The sequence below is a fragment of the Hyperolius riggenbachi genome, chromosome 1 (genome assembly GCF_040937935.1).
Source record: "Hyperolius riggenbachi isolate aHypRig1 chromosome 1, aHypRig1.pri, whole genome shotgun sequence".
Classification (NCBI taxonomy): domain Eukaryota; kingdom Metazoa; phylum Chordata; class Amphibia; order Anura; family Hyperoliidae; genus Hyperolius; species Hyperolius riggenbachi.
In genome coordinates this window covers 662,548,309-662,575,096 of record NC_090646.1, presented here as the reverse complement: position 1 = coordinate 662,575,096, position 26,788 = coordinate 662,548,309, and the positions used below count along the sequence as shown (strand labels likewise).

Genomic DNA, 26,788 nt, shown 5'->3' with positions numbered 1-26,788 from the left:
GCAAAGCAGCGTTTTAAGGGCAGAAATCACATTGAATGCTAAATGACAGGCCTAAAGTGCTTTAAAACATCTTGCATGTGTATACATCAATCAGGTAGTGTAATTAAGGTACTGCTTCAGACTGACACACCAAACTCACCGTGTAACGCACCGCAAACAGCTGTTTGTGTAGTGACGGCCGTGCTGGACTGGTGCGCACCATGGCGAGAGTGCAGGTTTTGGTGGCTTTACAGCCCATATGGTCGCCTGGCTGATGTAGCTGAATGACAGAACAGTGACTGTCCAGCTGATCAAATTTGGTCTGACCACAATGAAGCAACGACCTTATTATCTTTTGTGTGCCCCCCGAGACACTCATCTAGGCGCCGGTCATTGCTTCATTGTGATACGCAAGCCCCTTCACCACGGCAAGGTAATGATCACGAAGGGGAATGGGCGCATGTACATGCCTTTTCTTTTGTTGTTGCAGCTGCCCGCAGTGCAGCCAGAAAAATTAGGCAGTCATGTACACGCACCAGAAAAATTATTACAGCGGCCGCTGCTAGCAGCGGCCTAAAAAATTCAGCAATCCGCCTGGAGTCCCGGACCCTGTTGGTGGTGGCGGAGAAGGTAGTCAAGCGGCCTGCAGGCAGACATGCTGTGTGGAGGGACTGGGAGCGACTTAGTCTTCTTGGGGCAGGCCAGGCAGCCAGTCACACGGCGTGCAGGCAGAGATGCTGTGTGTGCGGGGACTGACTTAGTCTTGGGGCGGGCAGCAGCCCTCCGGGATCTATGCCTCATTCATTTTGATAAAGGTGAGGTACTTAACACTTTTGTGACTTAGGCGACTTCTCTTCTCAGTGACAATGCCTCCAGCTGCGCTGAAGGTCCTTTCTGACAGGACGCTTGCGGCAGGGCAGGAGAGAAGTTGGATGGCAAATTGGGACAGCTCTGGCCACAGGTCAAGCCTGCGCACCCAGTAGTTCAAGGGTTCCTCATCGCTGTTCACAGCTGTGTCTACATCCACACTTAAGGCCAGGTAGTCGGCTACCTGCCGTTCCAGGCGTTGGTGGAGGGTGGATCCGGAAGGGCTACGGCGAGGCGTTGGACTAAAGAACGTCCGCATGTCCGACATCACCATGAGATCGCTGGAGCGTCCTGTCTTTGACTGCGTGGACACAGGAGGAGGATTAGTGGCAGTGGTACCTTGCTGGCGTTGTGCTGTCACATCACCCTTAAAGGCATTGTAAAGCATAGTTGACAGCTGGTTCTGCATGTGCTGCATCCTTTCCACCTTCAGGTGAGTTGGTAACAGGTCCGCCCCTTTGTGCCTGTACCGAGGGTCTAGTAGTGTTGCCACCCAGTACAGCTCATTCCCCTTGAGGTTTTTTATACGGGGGTCCCTCAACAGGCAGGACAGCATAAAAGACGACATCTGCACAAAGTCGGATCCAGTAGCCTCCATCTCCTCTTGCTCTTCCTCAGTGACGTCACGTAAGTCAACCTCCTCCCCCCAGCCGCGAACAATACCACGGGAAGGTTGAGCAGCACAAGCCCCCTGCGACGCCTGCTGCGGTTGTTCTCCTGCCGCCGTCCCCTCCTCCTCCTCCTCCCCCAAAGAAACACCTTGCTCATCATCCTCTGAGTCTGACTCATCTTCTGCACACGACTTCTCTTCTTCCTCCTCCTCCCCTCTCTGTGCTGCCGCAGGTGTTGAGGAAACAGCTGGGTCTGATGAAAATTGGTCCCATGCCTGTTCCTGCCGTAACGGTTCCTGGTCACGCTCATTCGCAGCTTCATCCGCCACTCTACGCACAGCACGCTCCAAGAAGTAAGCGTAGGGAATTAAGTCGCTGATGGTGCCCTCACTGCGGCTCACCAGGTTGGTCACCTCCTCAAACGGCCGCATGAGCCTGCATGAATTTTTCATCAGTGTCCAGTTGTCGGGCCAGAACATCCCCATCTTCCCAGACTGTTTCATTCTACTGTAGTTGTAGAGGTAGTGGGTGACGGCTTTCTTCTGTTCTAGCAGGCGGGAGAACATGAGCAGGGTCGAATTCCAGCGAGTCGGACTATCGCAAATGAGGCGTCTCACCGGCATGTTGTTTTTCCGCTGAATTTCCGCAAAGCGTGCCATGGCTGTGTAAGACCGCCTCAAATGCCCACAGAACTTCCTGGCCTGCTTCAGGACATCCGCTAAGCCAGGGTACTTTGCCACAAATCTTTGAACAACTAGATTCATGACATGTGCCATGCAGGGTATGTGTGTCAGCTTCCCCATATGCAAAGCGGCAAGCAGATTGCTGCCGTTGTCGCACACCACGTTGCCTATCTCCAGGTGGTGCGGGGTCAGCCACTCATCCACCTGTTTCTTAAGAGCAGCCAGGAGAGCTGCTCCAGTGTGACTCTCCACTTTGAGACAAGACATGTCTAAGATGGCGTGACACCGTCGTACTTGGCATGCAGCATAGGCCCTGAAGAGCTGGGGCTGTGTAGCTGGAGAGGAGAACTGCCACTCAGCCAAGGAGGAGGAGGACAGCGAAGAGCATGTAGCAGGAGGAGAGGAGGTGGCAGGAGGCCTGCCTGCAAGCCGTGGAGGTGTCACAATTTGGTCCGCTGCGCCCTGCTTGCCATCGTTCACCACCAGGTTGACCCAATGGGCTGTGTACGTAATGTAGCGGCCCTGCCCGTGCTTGGCAGACTAGGCATCCGTGGTCAGGTGTACCCTTGACCCAACGCTCTTCACAAGAGATGACACCACTTGCCTCTCAACTTCATGGTGCAGTTGGGGTATGGCCTTTCTCGAAAAATAAGTGCGGCCTGGCATCTTCCACTGCGGTGTTCCGATGGCCACAAATTTACGGAAGGCCTCAGAGTCCACCAGCCGGTATGGTAACAGCTGGCGAGCTAACAGTTCCGCCACGCCAGCTGTCAGACGCCGGGCAAGGGGGTGACTGGCCGAAATTGGCTTCTTCCGCTCAAACATTTCCTTCACGGACACCTGACTGCTGCTGTGGGCAGAGGAGCAGGAAGCGCTCAAGGGCAGAGGCGGAGTGGAGGAGGGTGCCTGTGAAGGTGGAAGGGAGAAAGCGGCAGAAGCAGATGATGCACCTGAAGGAGGAAGAGGAGAAGGAGGGTGACTTTTCTTTTGTGTGCTGCTGCTGCTTTTGCTCAGGTGGCCATCCCATTGCTGTTTGTGCCTTTTCTCCAGGTGCCTTCGTAAGGCACTTGTCCCTACGTGAGTGTTGGCCTTTCCACGGCTCAATTTTTGTTGGCAGAGCGAACAGATGGCTTTGGTCCGATCTGAGGCACACACATTAAAAAATTTCCACACCGCTGAGCCACCCTGGGATGTGGGCACTATGGGGACCTCAGCAGCTGATGCTGAAGGGCAAGTTGGCTGGCTGTACATAGGTGGCGATACATGGTGCCGGACACTGCCACCAGCTGTTTCTGACGAAGAGCTGCCCCACCTTCTTTCAGCAACTTCTCTCCTCCTACTACTCTCTGACTCCCCCTCTGAACTGTCCCCCTCTTCATCTCCTCTATTGGGAACATACAGAGGATCCCTATCATCGTCATCATCGTAATCATCCTGCCCAGCTTCGCTTGCCTCAGACAAATCCAAACATGCACCATCAGTAGGTCCTTCATCCTCCTTACACGTTACATCCATAGTGTTGCCGCGTAACTCAGACATATGAGCTGGTGAAAATTCATCTGGCTCTAACAACAATGGCTGTGCATCAGTGATTTCAACACTAAATAATTCTTGCGAAGTGTCAAATGCAGCGGAAGTGGTGCTAGTAGTAGCACTGGTGGCTGAGCAAGATGAGGTGTTCTGTGTCGCTAAATACTCAACCACGTCCTGACAATCTTGGGCGGTGATGGGACGTGCCTTCTTCCGAGCACTGTACTGTGGGCCAGGTCCACACGAAATTACATTTACACGACCTCGCGCAGACCTGCCGGGTGGCCTTCCTCTGGCTCTGGCACTACCTCTTCCTCTACCTGTTTTGTCCATATCGGGTATGCACGGAGTGGTATATCACACTGCGTGCACTCACGTAGGTAGGTGAGTTCACTTAACTGCACAGGTATGCGCACTGATGCGGTTGGTTCACTGAACAGAACAGGTATACAGTGGCGGGTTCACAGAACAGGTATGCAGTGGCAGGTTCACTGAACAGAACAGGTATGCAGTGGCGGGTTCACTGAACAGAACAGGTATACAGTGGCGGGTCCACTGAACAGAACAGGTATGCAGTGGCGGGTTCACAGAACAGGTATGCAGTGGCAGGTTCACTGAACACAACAGGTATGCAGTGGCGGGTTCACTGAACAGGTATACAGTGGCGGGTCCACTGAACAGAACAGGTATGCAGTGGCGGGTTCACTGAACAGAACAGGTATACAGTAGCGGGTTCACTGAACAGAACAGGTATGTAGTGGCAGGTTCACTGAACAGAACAGGTATACAGTAGCGGGTCCACTGAACAGAACAGGTATGCAGTGGCGGGTTCACTGAACAGTACAGGTATACAGTGGCGGGTTCACAGAACAGGTATGCAGTGGCAGGTTCACTGAACAGAACAGGTATGCAGTGGCGGGTTCACTGAACAGGTATACAGTGGCGTGTTCACTGAACAGAACAGGTATACAGTGGTGGGTTCACTGAACAGAACAGGTATGCAGTGGCGGGTTCACTGAACAGAACAGGTATACAGTAGCGGGTCCACTGAACAGAACAGGTATGCAGTGGCGGGTTCACTGAACAGTACAGGTATACAGTGGCGGGTTCACAGAACAGGTATGCAGTGGCAGGTTCACTGAACAGAACAGGTATGCAGTGGCGGGTTCACTGAACAGGTATACAGTGGCGTGTTCACTGAACAGAACAGGTATGCAGTGGCGGGTTCACAGAACAGGTATGCAGTGGCAGGTTCACTGAACACAACAGGTATGCAGTGGTGGGTTCACTGAACAGGTATGCAGTGGTGGGTTCACTGAACAGGTATGCAGTGGTGGGTTCACAGAACAGGTATGCAGTGGCAGGTTCACTGAACAGGTATGCAGTGGTGGGTTCACAGAACAGATATGCAGTGGTGGGTTCACTGAACAGGTATGCAGTGGCAGGTTCACTGAACAGGTATGCAGTGGTGGGTTCACAGAACAGGTATGCAGTGGTGGGTTCACAGAACAGGTATGCAGTGGTGGGTTCACAGAACAGGTATGCAGTGGCAGGTTCACTGAACAGGTATGCAGTGGTGGGTTCACAGAACAGGTATGCAGTGGTGGGTTCACAGAACAGGTATGCAGTGGCAGGTTCACTGAACAGGTATGCAGTGGTGGGTTCACAGAACAGGTATGCAGTGGTGGGTTCACAGTACAGGTATGCAGTGGTGGGTTCACAGAACAGGTATGCAGTGGTGGGTTCACTGAACAGGTATGCAGTGGTGGGTTCACAGTACAGGTATGCAGTGGTGGGTTCACAGAACAGGTATGCAGCCAGGAACAAACTAAGCCTAACTAATCTTTCCCTATGAGAGACAGTCTGCAGCAGCTCGCCCTACTCTCACTAATGCAGGCACACAAGTGACCGTAATGGCCGCCGCTGCCTGCCTTATATAAGGGGGGTGGGGCTCCAGGGGCTAGTGTAGCCTAATTGGCTACACTGGGCCTGCTGACTGTGATGTAGAGGGTCAAAGTTGACCCTCCATGTGCATTATGGGGCGAACCGAACTTCCGCAAAGGTTCGCCTGCGGGACGCGAACGCGAACCACGGAAGTTCGCATGGAATCGTTCGCAGGCGAGCCGTTCGGCCCAACTCTAGTGAAGATACGATTGTTTATTTCATTAGTTTATTTTCACTTCAGATGTCCTTTAAGAATTTGGAATTTAGCTTTACAGCAAGGCAGAGATGCTAGTTTTGGTCAACCTTGGGCTACACAAGTACATGCCCGTTCCTTGTTCCACCACTCAAGGAGGCTTCTGATGGCAAACCAGCAACTCCACACAGTCTTTGCTTCACTTTAGCCATCATATTCTGGGTTCCTGTCAGGCCTCCGTAGCAGCTTGGGGACCCCAAACACCCTACCATACCTCACACGCTAACAGGCAGTTCCTTGCTTGACATTGCTCAGGTCCCAGCACGAGGCGGTAGGGAGCTTGGAATTCTGAATAATTTTTGGAGAGTGGGCTGCGGAGAGGCTCCGGGTAAAACCTAAATTATTTTTTGGTTTGGAAAGTGTGAAAAGTTGTTACGTCTGGAAAGTTTGATTGCTGTCCTTAAACTCAATGGGGAAAGTCTCCCTTTCTCTCCTGTCCCTGTGACCTCCGTTGAGCTTTATGTGGCATTTATGTGAAAACTGCTCGTAACTGGGGCAAAAATTGAGTTACATCAATAAAATCTTGTTGGAGGTTCCGCCTCTTCCCCTCTGCAAAAGTAAAAGGTTTTACTCCTTTCTGCTTTTTATGGTGTTGGAGGTGCTCCTCCTCTTCCTGTCTACGCAGGAAGTCATGGAAATTGCCATGGACAGAAACACGAGAGAGCCTTTTAAAATGCAGGAAGGTTCAAACATCTTACCTTAAATATGCAATGTGTTGATGACAAAGTACAAGTACAAACCTGATTATTCTTGTGTAAATGTTGTGTTGCCCAACCCCTTCAGTCACCCATCCTCTCTCTTTCTGCTCCAGGAGACGCTGGTTCTTCTCATGAAGAGTTTACCCCTCGGCTGCTTCTTTAACATCTACGGCTTTGGCAGCCATTTTGAATCTTTCTTCCCGTGAGTAGAACTACATTTACAAGGTCATATTTTCTGTTGTATAATTTTTATGTGGGCAGGTCCAATTTAATAAGCCAATCCTAGCCAGAGACTGTTGCCCTAGACAACCAGAAAAGGTATTTAATTAAATGATGAGGACAAAAATGAAAAATATATATATATAATAATAAAAAAGATTGGGGGTAGGATAAACATTTTATATCTCTAAACAAGTAGGAGGCATCATTAATAAAATATTTAAAGTGGGATTGTCAGCCATAAAATCCATTTACCCACTGCTCTGTTTTTATTATGCAGTCTAAAGCCTGACCCTGCATTGGAAGCATTCCAGTATAACCGTAAATGTTTCTGCTGTGATAAATCTATCTCAGTCAGCCTGTCTCTATTCTGGTATATTGCTGGGGAGTGGGAAGATCATCTCTCCTCCCATATTCCTGCTCCTCACTGATTGGCTGAGGGCAATTCAGCGTGAGGCTGAGAAGGGAAATACACCTCACCCCGCTGCAGAAGCTGCTAAAATATAATCTATGCTATGCTTACATGTCTTTACAAAGCAAGCTAGATGTGACAGTGTGGTTTCTAGGAGAAAAAAAAGAGTAAGGGAGGAAATTACATCAGGATTGGCTTCAGTCAGAGGCAATAAAAATAGAAAATGCCTAAAACGGTTTTCTCTCTCTCTCTCTCTCTCTCCCTCTATATATATATATATATATATGTGCCGCGATCACTCGAAAACGGCTTGACCGATTTGGACGAAACTTGGTAAACAGATCCCTTACTACCTGGGATGATATGTTCTGGGGGTCTCGTGCCCCCCCCTGCACACGTGGGCGGAGCTACAAACAGCAAATCAGATTTCACCCATTCAAGTCAATGGAAAAAATGTAGAAGGCTGCCATTCTCACAGTAATCAAGCCAGAGTCCCCACACCTGGCACAGTTGGTCACCTGGTGACCGAGGTTACAAATCCAGGAAAAGTGGGTGGAGCATAAAACAGCCAATCAAATTTCAGCCGTTCATTTTAAATGGGAAAATGTAAACTGCAGCCATTCTTAGACTGTTAATCGCAGGGCTCTCAAACTTGCCACACTTGGTCACTGGGTGAATGAGATTAAGATTCAAGAAAATGGGTGGAGCCTACAACAGCCAATCAAAATTCACCTATTGATTTTCAAGGGGAATATTTAAACTGCTGCTATTCTTACACGGTTAATGGCAGAGGCTTCAAACTTGATACAGTCTGTCTTTGGGTAACTGGTGTCCAAATTCACTAAAGGGGCGAGGCCACAAACAGCCAATCAGATTTCCTTGGTGGATAAACTGCTTCCATTCACACATTTTTGATGCCAGGAACCTGAAAGCTCAAAAACTTGGTCATTGAGTGACTGTGTGTCAAGGTTACAAAAAGTGGGTGGAGCCAAAAACAACTTTTACTGGGTAAGTATAAACTGCAGCCATTCTTACACCGTTAATGGCAGGGTTCTCAAACTTTGCACAGTTGGTCATTGGGTGACTAAGATTAAGATTTTGAAAGGTGGGTGGAGCCTACAACAGCCAATAAAAATTCACCTTTTGATTTTCAAAGGGAATATTTAAGCTGCTACCATTCTCTTATACTGTTTAAAGCAGATGCCTCAAATCTGGTACAGTTGGTTACTGGGTGACTAGGGCGCAAATTCAGAAAGGGGGCGGGGCCACAAACAGCCAATAAGATTTGTTTATTTTTAACTGGGAATATACAAAGTATTGATACCAAGGACCCCAAAGCTGATAAACTTGATAATTGAGTGACTGTATGTCAAGGTTAGAAAAAGTGGGCGGTGCCAACAACTACATTTTTAACATGGCAGGGTTCCCAAACTTGACACAATTGGCCACTGGGTGACTGGGATGAATGTTCAGAAATGTGGGTGGAGCCTACAACAGCCAATCAAAATTCACCTATTGATTTTCAAGGGGAATATTCACATTGCTACCATTCTTACACTATAAATGGCAGAGGTCTCAAACCAGATACAGTCAGTCATTGGATGACTGGGGTCCAAATTCTCTAAAGGGGTGGAGCCACAAACAGCCAATCAAATTTGTTAGATTGATTTCAGCCATTCTGTTATTGGCAGGGTTCTCAAACGTCAAACAGTTGGACACTGGGTGACTGAGACGAATATTCAGGAAAATGGGTGGAGCCTACAGCAGCCAATCAAAATTCACCTTTTGATTTTCAAGGGGAATATTGAAACTGCAGCCATTCTTACACTGTTAATGGCAGAGGCCTCAAACCTGCTACAGTCGGTCGTTAAGTGTCTGGGGTTCAAATTCAGTAAAGGGGCGGAGCCAAAAACAGCCAGATTTTTTTGCTGGATAAACTGCTTTCATTAGCACAATTTTGATGCCAGGAACCCAAAAGCTCACAAACTTGGTCATTGAGTAGTGACTGTGTGTCCAGGTTACAAAAAGTGGGTGGAGTTAAAAACAGATTTTACTGGGGAATTGTAAACTGCAGCCCTTCTTCACTGTTAATGGCAGGGTTCTCAAACTTAGCATAGCTGGTCACTGGGTGACTGGGATTAATATTCAGAAAAGTGGGTGGAGCCTAAAAATGCCAATCAACAATCACATGTCGCTTTTCAAGGAGAATATTCAAATTGCTGCCATTCTTGCACTGCTAATGGCACAAGCCTCAAACCTGGTACAGTTGGTCATTGGTCACAATTAAAAATAACACATAATCGCACAGCTAAGCCATATCATAATTATTGCACAACCCCACAATAAGGTCAATCAATTAATACGTATGAATATGTGTGTATATGGATATATATATATATATATATATATATATATATATATATATCTCCATATACACACATATTTATACGTATTAATTGATTGACCTTATTGTGGGGTTGTGCAATAATTATGATATGGCTTGGCTGTGCGATTATGTGTTGTTTTTAATTGTTTTTATTTTTTGCATTGGCTATTGGCATATGGGCTAATTTATTAGCATCATGATATTGTTTACATGCTCCATATGAACCATGTGCTGTGTTTGATAATTGTGTACATACAATAAAGATATTTTGTGATTTAATATCATTCCTAGCTGGATGGTGCTTATCTAAAGGGCCGCTTTCTTTCTTAAATTTCATACAATTCTTTATTGACCCGAGCACATCTAGCATTATTACATTGGAGTGCGGATATTCCCTCTTTCCTCACGATGCCTCAAACCTGCTACAGTTGGTCACTGGGTGACGGGGGTTCAAATTTAGAAAGAGGGTGGAGCCACAAACAGCCAATCAGATCTGTTTATTTTTTAATAAGAACATATAAATTATTGATACTAAGGAGCCCAAAGCTCATAAACTTGATAATTTAGTGACTGTATGTCAAGGTTAGAATAAGTGGGGAACACCAACAACTAATTTTTTTTACATGGGAAAATATAAACTGCAGCCATTCTTACACTGTTAATGGCAGGGTTCCCAAACTTTACACAATTGGCCACTGGCTGACTGGGATTAATATTTAGAAAGTGGGAGGAACCTACAACAGCCAATCAAAATGCACCTATTGATTTTCAAGAGGAATATTTACATTGCTACCATTCTTACACTGTTAATGGCACAAGCCTCAAACCTGGTACAGTCAGTCACTGGGTGACTGGGGTCCACATTCACTAAAGGGGGTGGAGCCACAAACAGCCAATCAGATTTGTTACATTGATTTCAGTCATTCTGTTTTTGGCAGGGTTCTCAAACTTGACACAGTTGGCCACTGGGTGACTGGGATTAATATTCAGGAAAGTGGGTGGAGCCTACAACAGCCAATCCAAATTCACCTTTTGATTTTCAAGGGGAATATTTACATTGCTGCCATTCTTACACTGAATGGCAGAGGCCTCAAATCTGGTACAGTCAGTCACTGGGAGGCTGGGGTTTGAATTCTGAAAAGAAGGCAGGCTACAAACAGCCAATCAGATTTCTTTAATTTCAATGGGAAATTGCAACTTATTGATGCCAAGGACCCCAAAGCTCATAAACCTGGTCATTGAGTGACTGTATGTCAAGGTTAGAAATAGTGGGTGGAGCCAAAAACAACTAACTTTTTACATGGGAAAATATAAACTGCAGCCATTCTTACACTGTTAATGGCAGGGTTCTCAAACTTGACACAGTTGGTCACTGGGTGACTGGGATTAATATTTAGAGAAGTAGGTGGAGCCTACAACAGGCAATCAAAATTCACCTATTGATTTTCAAGGGGAATATGTAAATTGCTGCCATTGTTACACTGTTAATGGCAGAGGCCTCAAACCTGCTACAGTCAGTCATTAAGTGACTGGGGCGCAAATTCACTAAAGGGGCAGAGCCAAAATCAGATTTCCAGTGGCGTAGCAATAGGGGTTGCATCGGATCAGATTTCCAGTGGCGACCGCATCGGGGCCCTTGGGTCAGAGGGGCCCCAAGGGGCCCTCCCTCAAGCACAATATTAGCTCTCTATTGGCCCTGTGCTGGTAATAATCACTTCTGTAGATGATTTAAATAGTAGTAATCATTAACATACTGTTTCCCATCCCCTAATTGCACCTCCAACACTGTGGAAATCCTTGGCAGGTTTTGGTGCACTGTATCAATTGTTATGCATAAAGTGCTTAGGGGGCCCCATGTAAAACTTACACCGAGGCCAATAGCTCCTTAGCTACGCCACTGCAGATTTCCTTGCTGGATAAACTGCTTCCATTCACACAATTTTGAAGCCAGGAACCCGAAAGCTCACAAACTTGGTCATTAAGTGACTGTGTGTCAAGGTTGCAAAAACTGGGGGAGTCAAAAACAGATTTCCCTGGGAAAATGTAAACTGCAGCCCTACTTCGCTGTTAATGGCAGGGTTCTCAAACTTTGCACAGTTGGTTACTGGGACTGGGATTAATATTCAGAAAAGTGGGTGGAGCCTAACAAAGTCAATCAAAATTCACCTGTTGATTTTCAGGGGAAATATTAAAATTGCTGCCATTCTGGCACTGTTAGTGGCACAAGCCTCAAACCTGGTACAGTTAATCATTGGGTCACTGGGGTTCAAATTCAGAAAAAGGGGCAGAGACACAAACAGCCAATAAGATTTGTTCCATTATACTGGGAAAATACAAATTATTGATGCCAAGGACCCCAAAGCACACAAACTTGGTCATTGAGTGACTGTGTGTCCAGGTTACAAAAAAGTGGGTGGAGCCAAAAACAAATTTCACAGGGAAAATATAAACTGCAGCCCTTCTTACACCGTTAATGGCAGGGTTGTCAAACTTTGCCCAGATGATCACTGAGTGACTGAGTTTAATATTCAGGAAAGTGGGTGGAGCCTATAATAATCAATCAATATCCACCTGTTTCAAGGGGAATATTTAAATTGCTGCCATTTTTACACTGGTAATAGCAGATGCCTCAAACACGGTACAGTTGGTCATTGGGTGACTGGGGTTGAAATGCTGGAGAGGGGGTGAAGCCACAAACAGCCAATCTGATTTGTTTAATTTCTATATGAATATACGAATGATTGATGCCAAAGCTCACAAACTTGGTCATTGAGTGTTTGTGTGTTAGGCTTAGAAAAAGTGAGCGGAGCCAACACCAGCCCAATATATACCCGGGCAACGCCGGGTAATCAGCTAGTTTGCTATATAAACTTCACTGAAATAAAAACGTGGACAATACAGAACATCTTTTATGTAAGTAGACGAAGTATTTATCTACTTATAAATGTGGATTTTTTCTCCTGGGATAGTACGGCTGACCTTAATGCTGTAAGGATCAGTGTCATCCTACATCTAAGTGCTCGCCTTGAGCTGCTTAGAGGAGTAAGAATCTGTGAATGGAGGAGAGGCTGTGACAAGTAAATGTACCCACAAGGCTGCAGGTTGGAGCCCCGCTTCAGCTGGAATTGTGGGATCCGGCATCATTTACCTACTGCCCCCTACTTGTAAACAACAGTAATGTCACCTCATTGGCTTTTGCCTGTCAAAAGGTTGACCTGTTCCTTCTGATGAACAGGGATGTTGATTGTGTTGTTGCCATGGGGCCTTCCAAGATGGGGGTGTGGCTTCTGCCTCCAGGGGCAGGACTTTCACAGCTGTCTAAAGCAGGGGTCCCCAAACATTTTGGGTCAAGGGCCGGGTCAACATACTTCAGACTGCTGGGGGGCTGGACTATACATAAAATGATGTAGAAGTCTTTGCAGGCCAGACAGTGAAGCATACCCAGGGGACAACCTGCAGCCCAATTGGACAGCAGAGTCACCTGTTGTAGAATTTGATTGGAAACCAGCGAATTACTGCTTTCTATATGTGGACCACCAATATTTAAAGATGTAGCTGACCGCATCTATAATAATTTTTTTTGTGTGGGGGGCCGGTAAAAAAGCCTCAGGGGGCCACATTCGGCCCACGGGCCTTAGTTTGAGGACCACTGGTCTAAAGCCTGGTACACTCACAGCTGTATAAAGCCTGGTACACTCATCTGATTTTGATAGGCCAATGATTGGCCAATGTTAGCACTTCCATGTAGTATGAGATCTTACCTGCACAATCTGTTCATAATATTCAAAATTCATTAGCCCTCATACTACATGGAAGTGGTAATATGAGCCGGTCATTGGCCAGTTAAAACTAAATGTGTGTACCAGGCTTAAAGTGTACCTGAGACGGGACCACAGCAATAAAATATACGTACCTGGGGCTTCCTCCAGCCCCCTCTGGCCAGATTGTTCCCACGCCATCCTCTTCTGACTGCCCGTTCATCCATAATTGGAGCCGGACAATCCTCCAGACGGTGCAGTCCGGCCAGGTGCACTCCGCTGTCTTGCTATTGTCACCGGGAGCGTTTTGCACCTGCACACTAGTACTGCACAGGCGCACAATGCTCCCGCAACGTGAATGCGGCGGGAGCCCCAAGCATGTGCTATTGGCCCCGGACCGGAGGACTTTCCAGGGCCGATTCCAGGCAAACCAGCAGTCAGAAGAGGACAGCGTAGTAGCGATTAGGCGGGAGGAAGCTCCAGTTATGTATATTGTATTGCTTTGGGCCCATCTCAGTTTCCCTTTAAGTTCCTTCAGGAACTAAATCCAAAAGCAGAGATGGAGAAGCACAACGCAAGTCAGATGCAATTCTTAATGCATTTTACATGAAGAAGATCTCTGTTCAAAATTCAAACTTTGTTTAACCGCTTCCACATGGCAGTGATTGAAATCTACACCCTGTTTGTAGCCAGTTTTTTCTGCCAAGAAACGTGATGCTGCACCTGCTCGACAGCGGGGCTTCCATATATCAGGCAGGAGCCAATTTTGTTGGCTCCTGACCCTGTGATTGCAGTCAGCCAATCACAGCAGCCTTAGTGGTATGCGCTGGCGTTCTCCTCGCTCCCCAACAAAATGTAAGTTATACGTTTTTTTTTTTTGCTTAGCTGCTCCCGAGGTTTTAAATTTAGTTTAGGTCACTTGCCCGGAGGTCTGCCTCAACGTGGCGCAAGTGTCTAGTATAATATACTTTGCATGCAAACCATATTGGAAGCTAAAGTTCCTCCTAGTGTAATAAATGTTAGCATTGTTTTGGATGCAGGGCATGCATTTTTCAGTCTAATAGAGGCGGTGTATGCCTATGCGATTAACCATTCAATTGCAGCATGTGTCTAGGGATGCGCAGCCTTTCCCCCCACTTTTTCAATCACAGCAATCGCATGGATGGCTCTGGTCTTAAAGGGGCCATAGCCACCCGATCGCAGAGTGGTGAAGTCAGATGCTTCAGAAATGCAGTTATAGTGCCGAATATGCGGTGTACATGTGCTGTAAGAGTGAGGTAGCGCTATATCTAGGTCACCATGTCCTTACTATTTGTGTCCCCCCAGAGAGAGTGTGGAGTACACCCAGAAGTCCATGGAGGAGACGGTGAAGAAAGTCAATGAGATGGAAGCCGACTTTGGAGGAACGGAAATTCTTCAACCCCTCCAGAAAATCTACAAAACCGGCTGCAGAGCCGACCACCCCCGACAGGTGAGCCAGGCTGTAAAGTGTTTCATACTAAGAAAAACAGGCTCCTGTCACAGAGTCACTAAGCACAGCAGCCATTAATATGAGAATTCCATAAACAAACATTTTCTGTGAATTTTTACATCACCTGATTGTTTCTACCTTTGGAATACATGTTAAATTCAGAAATCAGAAGTGTAAGACATTTGTGTGTGTCACTGTCTATTGCTGTTCTCTTCCCACGATGTGTCTGTGCTCCTCCCACAATGTGTCTGTGCTCCTCCCATGATGTCTGTGCTCCTCCCACAATGTGTCTGTACTCCTCCCATGATGTGTCTGTACTCCTCCCATGATGTGTCTGTGCTTCTCCCACAATGTCTGTACTCCTCCCATGATGTGTCTGTGCTTCTCCCACAATGTCTTTAGTCCTCCCACAATGTGACTGTGCTCCTCCCATGATGTCTGTCCTTCAAAAGTGTCTGCTGCTCCAACATTGTGCCTGTTCTCCTCCTATGATATGTTTACATACCTCCCAACTTTTTGAGATGAGAAAGAGGGACACTTAAGCCACGCCCCTGCCACACCCCTGATCACGCCCCCAGGACACTCCTAGTCACGCATATCATAAAGATTTCATAAGAAAAATGTTTTTATAATTCAAACCACAATGGTCCTTTCTATCCTGGTTCATTTTCCTTCATATTAACATTTTAAAATTAGTAATATATCAATTTAAAGGATGGGAATAAAGTTTAGAGTCAATCAAACACATTTTTAGTAGATAAATATATACATTTACATAGAAAGAGGGACAAAGTCCTGAAAGAGGGACAGAGGGACAGGGCTTCTCAAAAGGGACTGTCCCTTCAAAAGAGGGACAGTTGGGAGCTATGTGTTTTTGTTTCTTCTACAATATGTCTGGGCTCCTCCCATGCGTCTGAGCTCCTCCCATGTGTCTCAGCTCCTCCCATGCGTCTGAGCTCCTCCCATGTGTCTTCTCAGCTTTTTGTCTTCACGGATGGAGAAGTCGAAAACACAAAGCAAGTTATTACCGAGGTTCAGAAGAATGCCCAGAAGCATCGGTAAGGTTACATACAATATCTTTTTTTTTTCCCCCATTTTGAAGAACTCCTATTTCAAAACTTAAACACTCAAAACCGAGCCAACAATGAAAAAAAAACACATAACTATAAGATAGAAGCAGTCATAACTGCACATTAGAATGGTTAGTTTAGAATTATTTGTTTTGAATCAACCTGAGAATTCAGGTTTCTCCTTTAGAACTTTGGCTCTAAGAGAAAATCCCCTTAAAGGGCAGGTCTGCTCCTCAAGCCTTTTTGACTAACTCAGTCATAATAATAACTGAGGCCTACTTAAATTATAACAGGGGGATAAAAAACATTTTTTTGAAAAAAATGTCATACATTTTTTATTAATTAAAAAAAATAAAAATAAATCACAGCAGCAATCAAATACCACGAAAAGAAAGCTCTATTTGTGAGAAGAAAAGGGGGTAACATTTATTTGGGTGCTAAGTTGTATGACCGAGCAATAAATCATTAAAGTTGTGAAGTGTTGAATTGTAAAATACGGCCTGCTCACTAGGGGGGTATAAACCTCTGGTCCTCAAGTGGTTTAAAGCAGAGAGGGCCGTGCAGAGGGAAGTTCTGCACAGCTCCTCCCCGCCTCCTCTTTCCTACCACGGTGACAACAGCTGGCACCTCCTCTTTCCTACCACCGTGTCAACAGCTAACGAGTCACTTATAAATGGACCAGAACTGTGCACTTTTACACTGGCACAAACACGCTGACGTCACAGTGACTGACAGTGCTTTCAGGCCAGTGGAAAGCCACTAGTTCTGGTCTATTTATGAGTGAGAGTCACATGATGCGTCGCTAGTAAAGAGGAGGCGGGAGAAGAGGGCTTCAGCCAGGCAGACAGCGCTAAAGACCTTTCTGAGGTTATGAACCCTTTCCTGTTCTGGCTTCAATTAACAGAAGGTTTTGGATTTAGTTGCTCTTTACTCCAGATGACTGCAATCTATTCTACTGGATGTTCTGCTACGATCTGCAGAAGGATAAATGTGCAGAACTGTCATGGCTGCTACAGTGTTGCCCATAATTATTCATACCCCTGGCAAATTTTGAATTAAAGTGAACCAGAGATGAAGCACCCTCATGTACCATATATATCAGTGGGAACATTAGAGAAAACACCTACCCTGCTCTCTGTTTCATCCTTCACTGCTCAGCCTGCTTGTTATCAGCCCTGATAAAATCCCCGACTGAGCATTCAGTCTGGCTTTGCTCAGGAATCATTATAGCTGAGTCTGTCTTCTCTGATGTCTTTTCAAGCCCAATCCTGCCCCCTTCTGGCTCTGCTTCCCTGTTATTTATACTGGCAACATCACAGAGAGCTTGTTATGAGATGGGAGGAGCTGCTGGTACCGAGGAAAATTGACTTTTTTTTTCAAATCTATATTTGTTAGTCATAAGAAATTTTTAGAAATGGAGATTTCATTTTGCACACAGCCCACTAAATAATATGCTTTTCTGAAGAACTGTGTTTTGCATGGAGTTTTAGTAAAAAAACACACAAAAAACTGCACACCAGAGTGGCGAAAATACCAGGTATGTTTATTTTGTAAAATCTATCAGGTGATATGTTTATTTTGTGCCAAAGCGTTCATCTCTGGTTTCCATTAACCACTTCAGCCTTCAGTCGTTTTCACTTTATGCATCCAAGCAATGTTCACCTCCCATTCATTAGCCTATAACTTTATCACTACTTATCAGAATGAACTGATCTATATCTTGTTTTTTTCGCCACCAATTAGGCTTTCTTTGGGTGGTACATTTTGCTAAGAGCCACATTACTGTAAATGCATTATAACAGGAAGAATAAGAGAAAAACAGAAAAAATTCATTATTTCTCAGTTTTCAGCCATTATAGTTTTAAAATAATACATGCCTCCATAATTAAAACTCACGTATTGTATTTGCCCATATGTCCTGGTTATTACACCGTTAAAATATTATCGCCATACATTGTTATAGGGACATAATTTTATTTGGAAATAAAGGTGCATTTTCTCTGTTTTGCATCGATCACTATTTACAAGTTTAAAATAAAAAAAGTATAGAAATATTTCATCTTTACATTGATATTTAAAAAGTTTAGACCCTTAGGTAAATATTTACATGTTTTTTTTTTATTATTGTAATGTTTGTTTGTTTTTTTATATATATATTAAACATTTTATTTGGGTATTTTTTGGGAGGGTGGGATGTAAACAGAACTTTTATAATGTAAATGTGTGTTAAGGTTTTTTTTTTTTACTTTTAGTTGTAGTTTTACTTTTTGGCCACAAGATGGCGGCCATGAGTTTGTTTACATGACGTCACTCTAATCGTAACATACGCTTAGAGGGACGTATGGGGGACGCAACTGCCAGAAAAAGCGGAGCTTCTGAGAGAAGCTGTCGCTTTTTCTGCGGGGGAGAGGAATCAGTGATCGGGCACCATAGCCCGATGCACTGATTCGTGGGCTAACGATCCGCGGCTGGGAGCGCGCGGACGCGCACATGGCCTCCTGGGCGTAGCTAGTACGTCCAGGAGGCCAAAGTAGTTAAAGTAACTTTTTTTCAACCAGGAAGTCATTTTTTGATGGGAAATGACATAAGTGTCTCCAAAAGATAATGAGACAATGTACAAGAGGCATTATTGTGGAAAAAAATGTCAACTTTTATTTACATTTGAACTAAAAGTGTCCAGTCCAAAATTATTCATACCTTTCACAAACTGTCACAGTCTGTGGGAAAATCCAAAGTTCTATACCATCCCAAATAGTCCAAGCTGTTCTAAAGCATCCTAATTACCCTGATTAATTGGGAACACCTGTTTTAATCAACTCAACAGGTGAAAAACAGCAGCTCTCTGCAGTTGGTTTCTGGACAGTCATGGCTAAGACAAAAGAGCTCAGTGAGAACCTGCGGCTGCGTGTTGTGGCTGCTCACAAGTCTGGAAAGGGCTACAAGGCCATTTCTAAATGTTTTCAAGTTCCAGTGGCTACAGTACAAAGTATAATTAAAAAATACAAGATGTTCCGCACTGTGGAAAATCTCAGAGGACGTGGTTGGAAGCCAAAGCCAAAAGTGACACCTGTGCTGGCCAGGATGATAGTGGGAGAGGTGAAAAATAATCCAAGGATCACCACCAAGGCCAAAGGCCATCCAGGTGAATCTGGGCTCTGCTGGCGGCAATGTCTGAAGACAGGGCATCCAACGGACACTGCACACTGCTGGGTTCCACTGTTGCAGACCAAGGTGGATGCCACTTCTCAAGATTAGGCACACAAAAGCTCACTTGGCCTTTGCAAATGCTCATCTGGACAAAGAAGAAGACTTCTGATCTTCTGTGTTATGGTTAAAATTGTGTGGTCAATGATGTTTCCTTAATTTGGCATAAAAAAAGGAGAAGCCTTCAACCCAAAGAACACCACCCACACTGTCATACATAGTGGTGGGAACCTAATGCTTTGGGGGTGTTTTTCAGCCTATGGACCAGGGAATCTAATCACAGTAAACAGCACCATGAAAAAAGAGTAATACATGAGGATTCTCAGACTTGTCTGGCTAATTGCTATAGGTCAAACTGTATGCTCATATGACTGACCTATAACCCAGCCCTAACACCTGCGTACACTCCTACCTAACAACAAACTACACAACCCTGCAGGTAGATGTAGCATACAACCTGGCATATAGCATTCACCAAACACAGCAAGATAATGCAGACACAGTATATTTGAATAGTCACCTGAGGCCTATGGGCTGAGGCAATCCAGACGAAAGTATAATCACAATACAGATACGAAGTCAAAACAGGCCGGGATCAGGGCAGGCAGTGTTCATGCAAGGTCCTTTAACAATCCGAGTTTTGGCAACAGGGAATCCAGAAGATGCAAAGTCAGGTACAAGCCAGGTCGATAACAGAAGATCAGAAGAAACGTAGTCAGGTTCACTCTGGGTCGGCAACAGGGTATCAGATCTGCAAGAAGCTTGGTCAAGAGACAGACAGAAACTGCAGCAGGACAAGGCTCTTGGTGTTAGTGCAATCTCAGCTACAAGCCCAGCATAGGCTATCATGTGTGAAGACTGAGGGCGCTCACCTTTCTTATATATTAGCACTAACCAATCAAAAGTAACGGAATCAAAAACAACCAATCAGTTTGCGGTGTGTCAGCAAGTCAGCTGACACGCTGGTACACACGCTGCTATTGTTTACAGCGGCGGAGCGTGTACTGAGGACGCGTCTGTCGCTTGGCCAATAAGGAAGGAGCGCCATGCGCTCCACTGACGTCAGAGCTTTACCGAGACCCAGAGGCTTGCGCCTCAGCGTGGGTCTCAGCATTCCGCCGCCATATGCGGCGAGATCTTACAAGGATTCTCAATGACAACATCAGGCAGTCTGCAGAGAAACTTGGCCTTGGGCACCAGTGGACATTTCAGCATGACAATGACCCAAAACACACAGCAAAAGTGGTGCGGAAATGGTTATCAGACAACAACATTAACGTTTTGGAGTGGCCCAGCCAGAGTCCTGACTTGAATACAATTGAGAATCTGTAGATTTGGAGCTCATTGCTAAAGATTATTGGGCAAAAAAACCTGTGGAGCCATGCAAAAAGCTGATCTGCAATGATAGGAAGTGTTTGATTTCTGTAATAGCCAATACAGGCTTTTCTATTGATTATTGAGAAGGGTATGAATAATTTTGGACTGGACACTTTTTGCTCAAAGGTAAACAAAAGCTGAGCAATGTTTTTTTTCTCACAATAATGCCTCTTGTACATCCTCTTATTATCTTCTGGGAGACACTTATGTCATTTCCTGTCAAAAAATTACTTGCTGGTTGAATAAAAGTAATTTTAAGTCACAATTTGCCAGGCGTATGAATAATTATGGGCAGCACTGTATACAGTAATGCCATTCTTAATTATCCCATGATTCCCTTGGTATCTATTAGACTTCAGATCAGATAGTCCGGAGTCAGTCCATTCTTCACCATTCTTGTTCCTTGGCAGGTGCTTCACATTCGGGATTGGTGAAGGAGCCAGCACATCTCTCATTAAAGGCATGGCCCGGGCAGGAGGCGGAACAGCTGAGTTCATCACCGGCAAAGACCGCATGCAGCCCAAGGTGAGCGTGTCTCAGATATAGGCCCATAATGCGGGCTTCACACATAATTATGCCCAGTGGTGTATCTAGGGAAAAGAGTCTATGGTGAACACTGATATTGTGCCAATCTAATATTGCAATTAAACCCAGTCTGTTAGCTGATAAATGTAAAGTCATGCACCTTGGAGGTACCAATGGTAAAGCACAGCACAGCTGGGAACATCAGACTTGGAGAAAAACTTAGGAATACTAGTTGTTAACAAGTTAGGTAATCATACACAATACCAAGCAGCGGTAGCTAAAGCAAATAAAATTCGGGGATGCATAAAATGGGAAATAATATCGCAAGATGCTAGTATACTACTCCCTCTTTATAAAATCACTTGTGAGGCCACATCTGGAGTAAGGCATACAGTTTTGAGCACCACACTATAGACAGGACATTGACCTTTTAGACAGAGTACAAAGACTGGCAACTAAATTAATCAGAGGGATGGAAGATCTCACCAAGAAAGTTCGGACAAACTGGGCTTACTAAGCTCGGAAAAAAAGATGCCGTAACCTGATTAACATGTATAGATACCTCACAGGACAATACAAAAGCTTGGCAGATGAGCTTTTTGTGAGCTTTAACCTCCTTAGCGGTAACCCCGTGTGTGACACGGGGTAAGCCGCCGGAGGGTGCCGCTCAGGCCCTGCTGGGCTGATTTACATAATTTTTTTTTTGCTGGACGCAGCTAGCACTTTGCTAGCTGCGCCAGCACCCCGATCGCCGCCGCCGCGCGCCCGATCGCCGCTATCCGGTGCGGCGCGCGCCCCCCCCCCCCCCAGACCCCGTGCGCTGCCTGGCCAATCAGTGCCAGGCAGCGCCGAGGGGTGGCCCGGGACTCCCAATGACGTCCCGACGTCGGTGACGTCATCCCGCCCCGTCGCCATGGCGACGGGGGAAGCCCTCCAGGAAATCCCGTTCTTCGAACGGGATTTCCTGATCGGAGATCGCCGAAGGCGATCGAAGCGGGCGGGGGGATGCCGCTGAGCAGCGGCTATCATGTAGCGAGCCCTCGGCTCGCTACATGATTTAAAAAAAAAAAAAATTAAAAAAAACTGCTGCGCTTCCCCCTGGCGGTATTTTTCATACCGCCAAGGGGGTTAACTACCCCTTCCTTGCTTGGATACCTTAGTGACAATCTCCATAGTGACAGATAGCCCTGTAGAAGATCACTTTGTTGCAGTCCCCGTAGTGACAGATGTCTCTGTATAGATAATCCCCATAGAGGCTGGCAATTTAGTGAAGATAGTCCCCATAGTGACTGATACAATTGTGTGACAATCCCATAGTGACAAATACCACTGTGACAGACTCTTTTGTGGCATTCTCCATAGTGACAAATACCCCTATGACAAGCTACTTGGCCACAATCCCCATAGTGACAGATACTTTTGAGGCAGACCACTTGGCAACAATCCCCATTGTGACAATAATGTAATTAATATTAATTAATATAATAGTCAGAACATTTGTTTTGTGCTTTTCTCCTGTTGGACTCTAAGTGCTCAAGAGCTGCAGCCACTATAAGGGCTCTTAGGGAGTGTTAGAGAGTATTGCACAATGACTCCTTACTGAATAGGTACTGACCCTTAGCTAGGATTCGAACTTTGGTCTCCTACCCTCTTTTCCTGAAAATAAGACCTGCCCTGAAAATAAGACCTAGCTAGAATTTTGAGCATGCTTGAAATATAAGCTCTAGCCCGAAAATAAGGTATGTCAAAGGCAGAGCCCTTTAACCCGTACACCATCCAGACCACTTGATGATCCGCCCCCCCATAGTGACAGCCCCTATGAAAGACCACTTGGCATCGGGTCATGTAAAAATCTACAAATATACCCCTAAGTAGCAATCCTCGTAGTTGCATGTATCCCTATGGTAGACCCCTTAGTGGCAGTCCCCATAGTGACTGATAACTCCTGTGACAGACCACTTGGTGACAATCCCCATAGTGACAGAACAATTAGTTATATACCTCTAAAAGTGGCTATTAACTGTACAATTTTTGTTATCAGATGTCCTCTTTTTATGCTCTTTTTATGATCGTAAGTAATTGAAAGGTAATTATTGATCCCATAAACGGGTCAATTAGGGAATTTTCTCTCTTCAGATACAATCCTACAATCCAAGTTTTAGATTGATTACAGTCTCTGTTCAAATCGAACAAAGAATCATTTCACATCGATTTTCACCACACACTGGTCAGTTTTCTGAAGAAAGTAAAATTATTCCTGAGCAGAGTAAAATTATTTAAAATAAACACATGATGTACCTGCAAATGAATATTACATACTTGCCTTGCAGTCAGTTCTTCTTAGAAGCCCACCATTTTCTTCTAACGATTCCTTCCAGTTCTGACTAGATCTAGTCAGACTTGTCTCTCTGGAGGCTGAAGGCCTTTGGGGTCATTTTACACTTAATCTGTTGCTGTCAGTTATAACTGAACGGACAACTGATGTGCAAGTTAATGTCCATGTTTCCCTATGGTGCAGTTGTTGCAAGCTGTGGTGGGGTCAGCGCCATTTATTAACCACTTAAGGACCAGGGGATTTTTTACTTATCTGTGCTGCGTGGGCTCTCCAGCCCACAGCACAGATCAGGTAATAGGCAGGGTGATCAGACTTCCCCCCCCCCCTTTTTTTCCCACTAGGGGGATGTCCTGCTGGGGGGGTCTGATCGCCGCCGCTCTGTGTGGCCGAGCGGGGGGGGGGGGCTTCTCAAAGCCCCCCTCCGCAGCGCTATTTCTCCCTCTCCTTCGCTCCATGGGCGGCACAGGACGGCGATCCGTCCTGTACCGCCTCTGATAGGCTTCAGCCTATCAGATGCAGGCGATCCCCAGCCAATCAGAGGCCGGGGATCGCCGATCTCCTTTACGGCGCTGCTGCGCCGTACGCGCCGTATGATGTAAACACAGGGGATTTCTTCCCCGTGTGTTTACATTTCGCCTACGAGCCGCGATCGGAGGCTCGCAGGCTGTTCCCGGAGACACCCTCCGTGAACTGACATGGAACGTTTCCATGGAAACACCACTGCGACCTGCCGACGCCTATCGGCGTTAGGCGGTCGTTAAATGGAGGATGCAGAATTTCATCTGTCACGGTGGAGGAACAAAAGGCCAGAGAGGAGGAAGAGATTGATGAGTAGACTATGAGGTAGGTAAGTATGACGTGTATACCTATGAGGTACTTGCATCAGGATCCCAGTAAGGCTTTCTCCGTCCTCTTGAGCCTCGGGGATCCAGCGCGGTCTCCCCCGACAAGTTGAGCACAGGTGCCGTAGCGCACGGCAATATTTATAATCTGTGCTTTTGCACAGTCGCAGTGTTAGCTTTCCGATCGGCAAGTCCTCTGCGCAGTGGAGCAGACCTGATTGGGCTCGTCTATATCTGCCTGAGCCTCATCGGAAAACTGATCCTGCGGCTGCGGAGATGGTAAATATTGCTGCACATGGTCTTTGGGTGCTGCCAGTCCGGGGCCCCGGAGCATGAAGAGGATGGGGGGAAGCCTCATTAGGATCCATATGCTTCCCACCGCCCGAGGTAAGTACCCCTCAGGGGGAGGGTTTTTTTATTACAGACTTCCTTTAACCACTTATGTGGTTAAAGATGGTATATCTACATCCCGGCAGTTCCTGCCCAGGGACATAGATACTCGTCTATTGTGGCGTATGGCCACCGCGCACTCCCATGCTCGCTACAGCGCGCGTTCCCGCTGCCGCCCATTAGTGGGGAGATTAATGAATGGGAATGCAGTTCCCATTTATTGATCTAAGTCCCCATGTCAATGATCACCGGTATCAATGAGATGCCTGCGGTCATTGTAATACCAAACGTGCATAACTTCCTGTTCAAGTACTAATAATACGCACAGGAAGTTTATGCACGAGGACATCTTGTGGCCAAGTAGTAACATTACACCTACATACATTTTTATTTTAATAAAGAGACCTACACATGCATTTAAAACTAACCCCTTGCCTCCCACACTCTCCCATAGTTACCCAGATAACAATTTTGCATTTCAAAAAAGACAAAAAAAATACATTGATAGTTACCTTAGGGACTGAACTTTTTAAATATGTATGCTTTGAGGGTATAGAACTATTATTTTTGAAAATATGGGATTGTAATTAGTGATGGATGCAAAACTGAAAAAATTCACTTTTATTTTAAAATAAAATATTGGTGTCATGCATTGTACTAGATATTTTAAAGCGGAATGAATGAAACCCAGCATTTCTTCTTTGCTCTAAAATATTATTTACAGCATATTATATACTACCACCATTTTTTTTTACTAGAACAGCATTCAACTAGTTAAACACAAGACTTCAAAGTTCCCTGCAGGAAAAGCTGGACTCATCCGAACTGGAGATAATGTTATCTTGTGTTTACATTCCTCACTTGATACAATTAAGTAAACTCTTCTCTGACTGTGCAGACACCTCTCAACACAGTCAGACACTCAGAAAGCATTTTTGCTTATATTACAAGATGAATAAACCAGTTATGAATAAAATGCAATGGCAGCTTTCAGAGCAAAAAAATTGTACTTTGGGAACTTGTAACTTCTAAATGAATAATAATACTTATGCACAAAAGAAAATATGATAACCTTATGGCATATAAAAAGTAGGAAAACATGTTTTGTTGAATATTATGTCAGGGTTTTATACTGCTTTAAATGCTGCAATAACTGGGACAAATGGGCAAATAAAATGTGCGGGTTTTAATTACGGTAGCTTGTATTATTTTAGAGCTTATAATGGCCGAAAACTGAGAACTAATACATTTTTTTTCAATTTTTTTCCCCTAATTTTTCCAGTTAAAATGTATTTAGAATAAAATAATTCTTAGCAAAATGTACCATCCAAAGAAAGCCTAATTGGTGGTGAAAAAAAACAAGGTATAGATCATTTTGTTGTGATAAGTAGTAATAAAGTTATTGGCGAATGAATGGAGGGAGCGCTGACAAGTGAAAATTGCTCCGGTACAGAAGGTGAAAAACCCCTCGGTAGTAAAGTGGTTAAGACCCCTTTTTGTTATTGGGATTGGCTTTACTGTGCCAAGGAATCACATTACCAAAGACAGTTACGTCAGAATGAGATTAAAGGTACATTTGTCTTTTTGTTTATTTATTTTTTTAATCAACCTTACCAGGTTCTTCGAGCCCTAAAGTGTTCCTTACAGCCCTCCGTGAAGGACGTTTCCCTGAAGTGGACCCTCCCTCCAGGCGTGGAAGCCAGCGTCCTGTCCACTGTCCCAACCTCCATCTTCCACGGCCAAAAGGCCATTGTCTATGCCCAGCTGCAGGGAAAGGTGGGTTATTGGTGGTTCTGCCTTTTAACCTTTACAGAGTACATAGTCATGTAACTGACTGTCCTCGGAGGAGCTCACAATCGAATCCTACCATAGCCATACTCTAATGTCCTACCATATTATTATTATGTATTTATATAGCACTGACATCTTCTGCAGCACTTTACAGAGTACATAGTCATGTCACTGACTGTCCTCAGAGGAGCTCACAAACTAATCCTACCGTAGTCATAGTCTAATGTCCTACCATATTATTATTATGTATTTATATAGCACTGACATCTTCTGCAGCACTTTACAGAGTACATAGTCATGTCACTGACTGTCCTCAGAGGAGCTCACAAACTAATCCTACCGTAGTCATAGTCTATTGTCCTACCATATTATTATTATTATGTATTTATATAGCACTGACATCTTCTGCAGCGCTTTACAGAGTACATAGTCATGTCACTGAC

At 45.3% G+C, this 26,788-nt stretch overlaps 1 protein-coding gene across 4 annotated transcripts in view; it reads left to right on the top strand.

Moving 5' to 3' along the window:
• LOC137532258 (von Willebrand factor A domain-containing protein 5A-like) overlaps positions 1–26,788 on the top strand; it is a 176,233-nt gene that overhangs the window by 39,216 nt on the left and 110,229 nt on the right. For all 4 annotated transcript variants that reach the window (XM_068252575.1, XM_068252585.1, XM_068252565.1 and 1 more), the window contains 5 exons: positions 6,679–6,767; positions 14,667–14,811; positions 15,790–15,869; positions 20,873–20,987; positions 26,172–26,330. In XM_068252575.1, the coding sequence (XP_068108676.1) occupies positions 6,679–6,767; positions 14,667–14,811; positions 15,790–15,869; positions 20,873–20,987; positions 26,172–26,330 (588 nt within the window). The remainder of the gene's footprint in view (positions 1–6,678; positions 6,768–14,666; positions 14,812–15,789; positions 15,870–20,872; positions 20,988–26,171; positions 26,331–26,788) is intronic.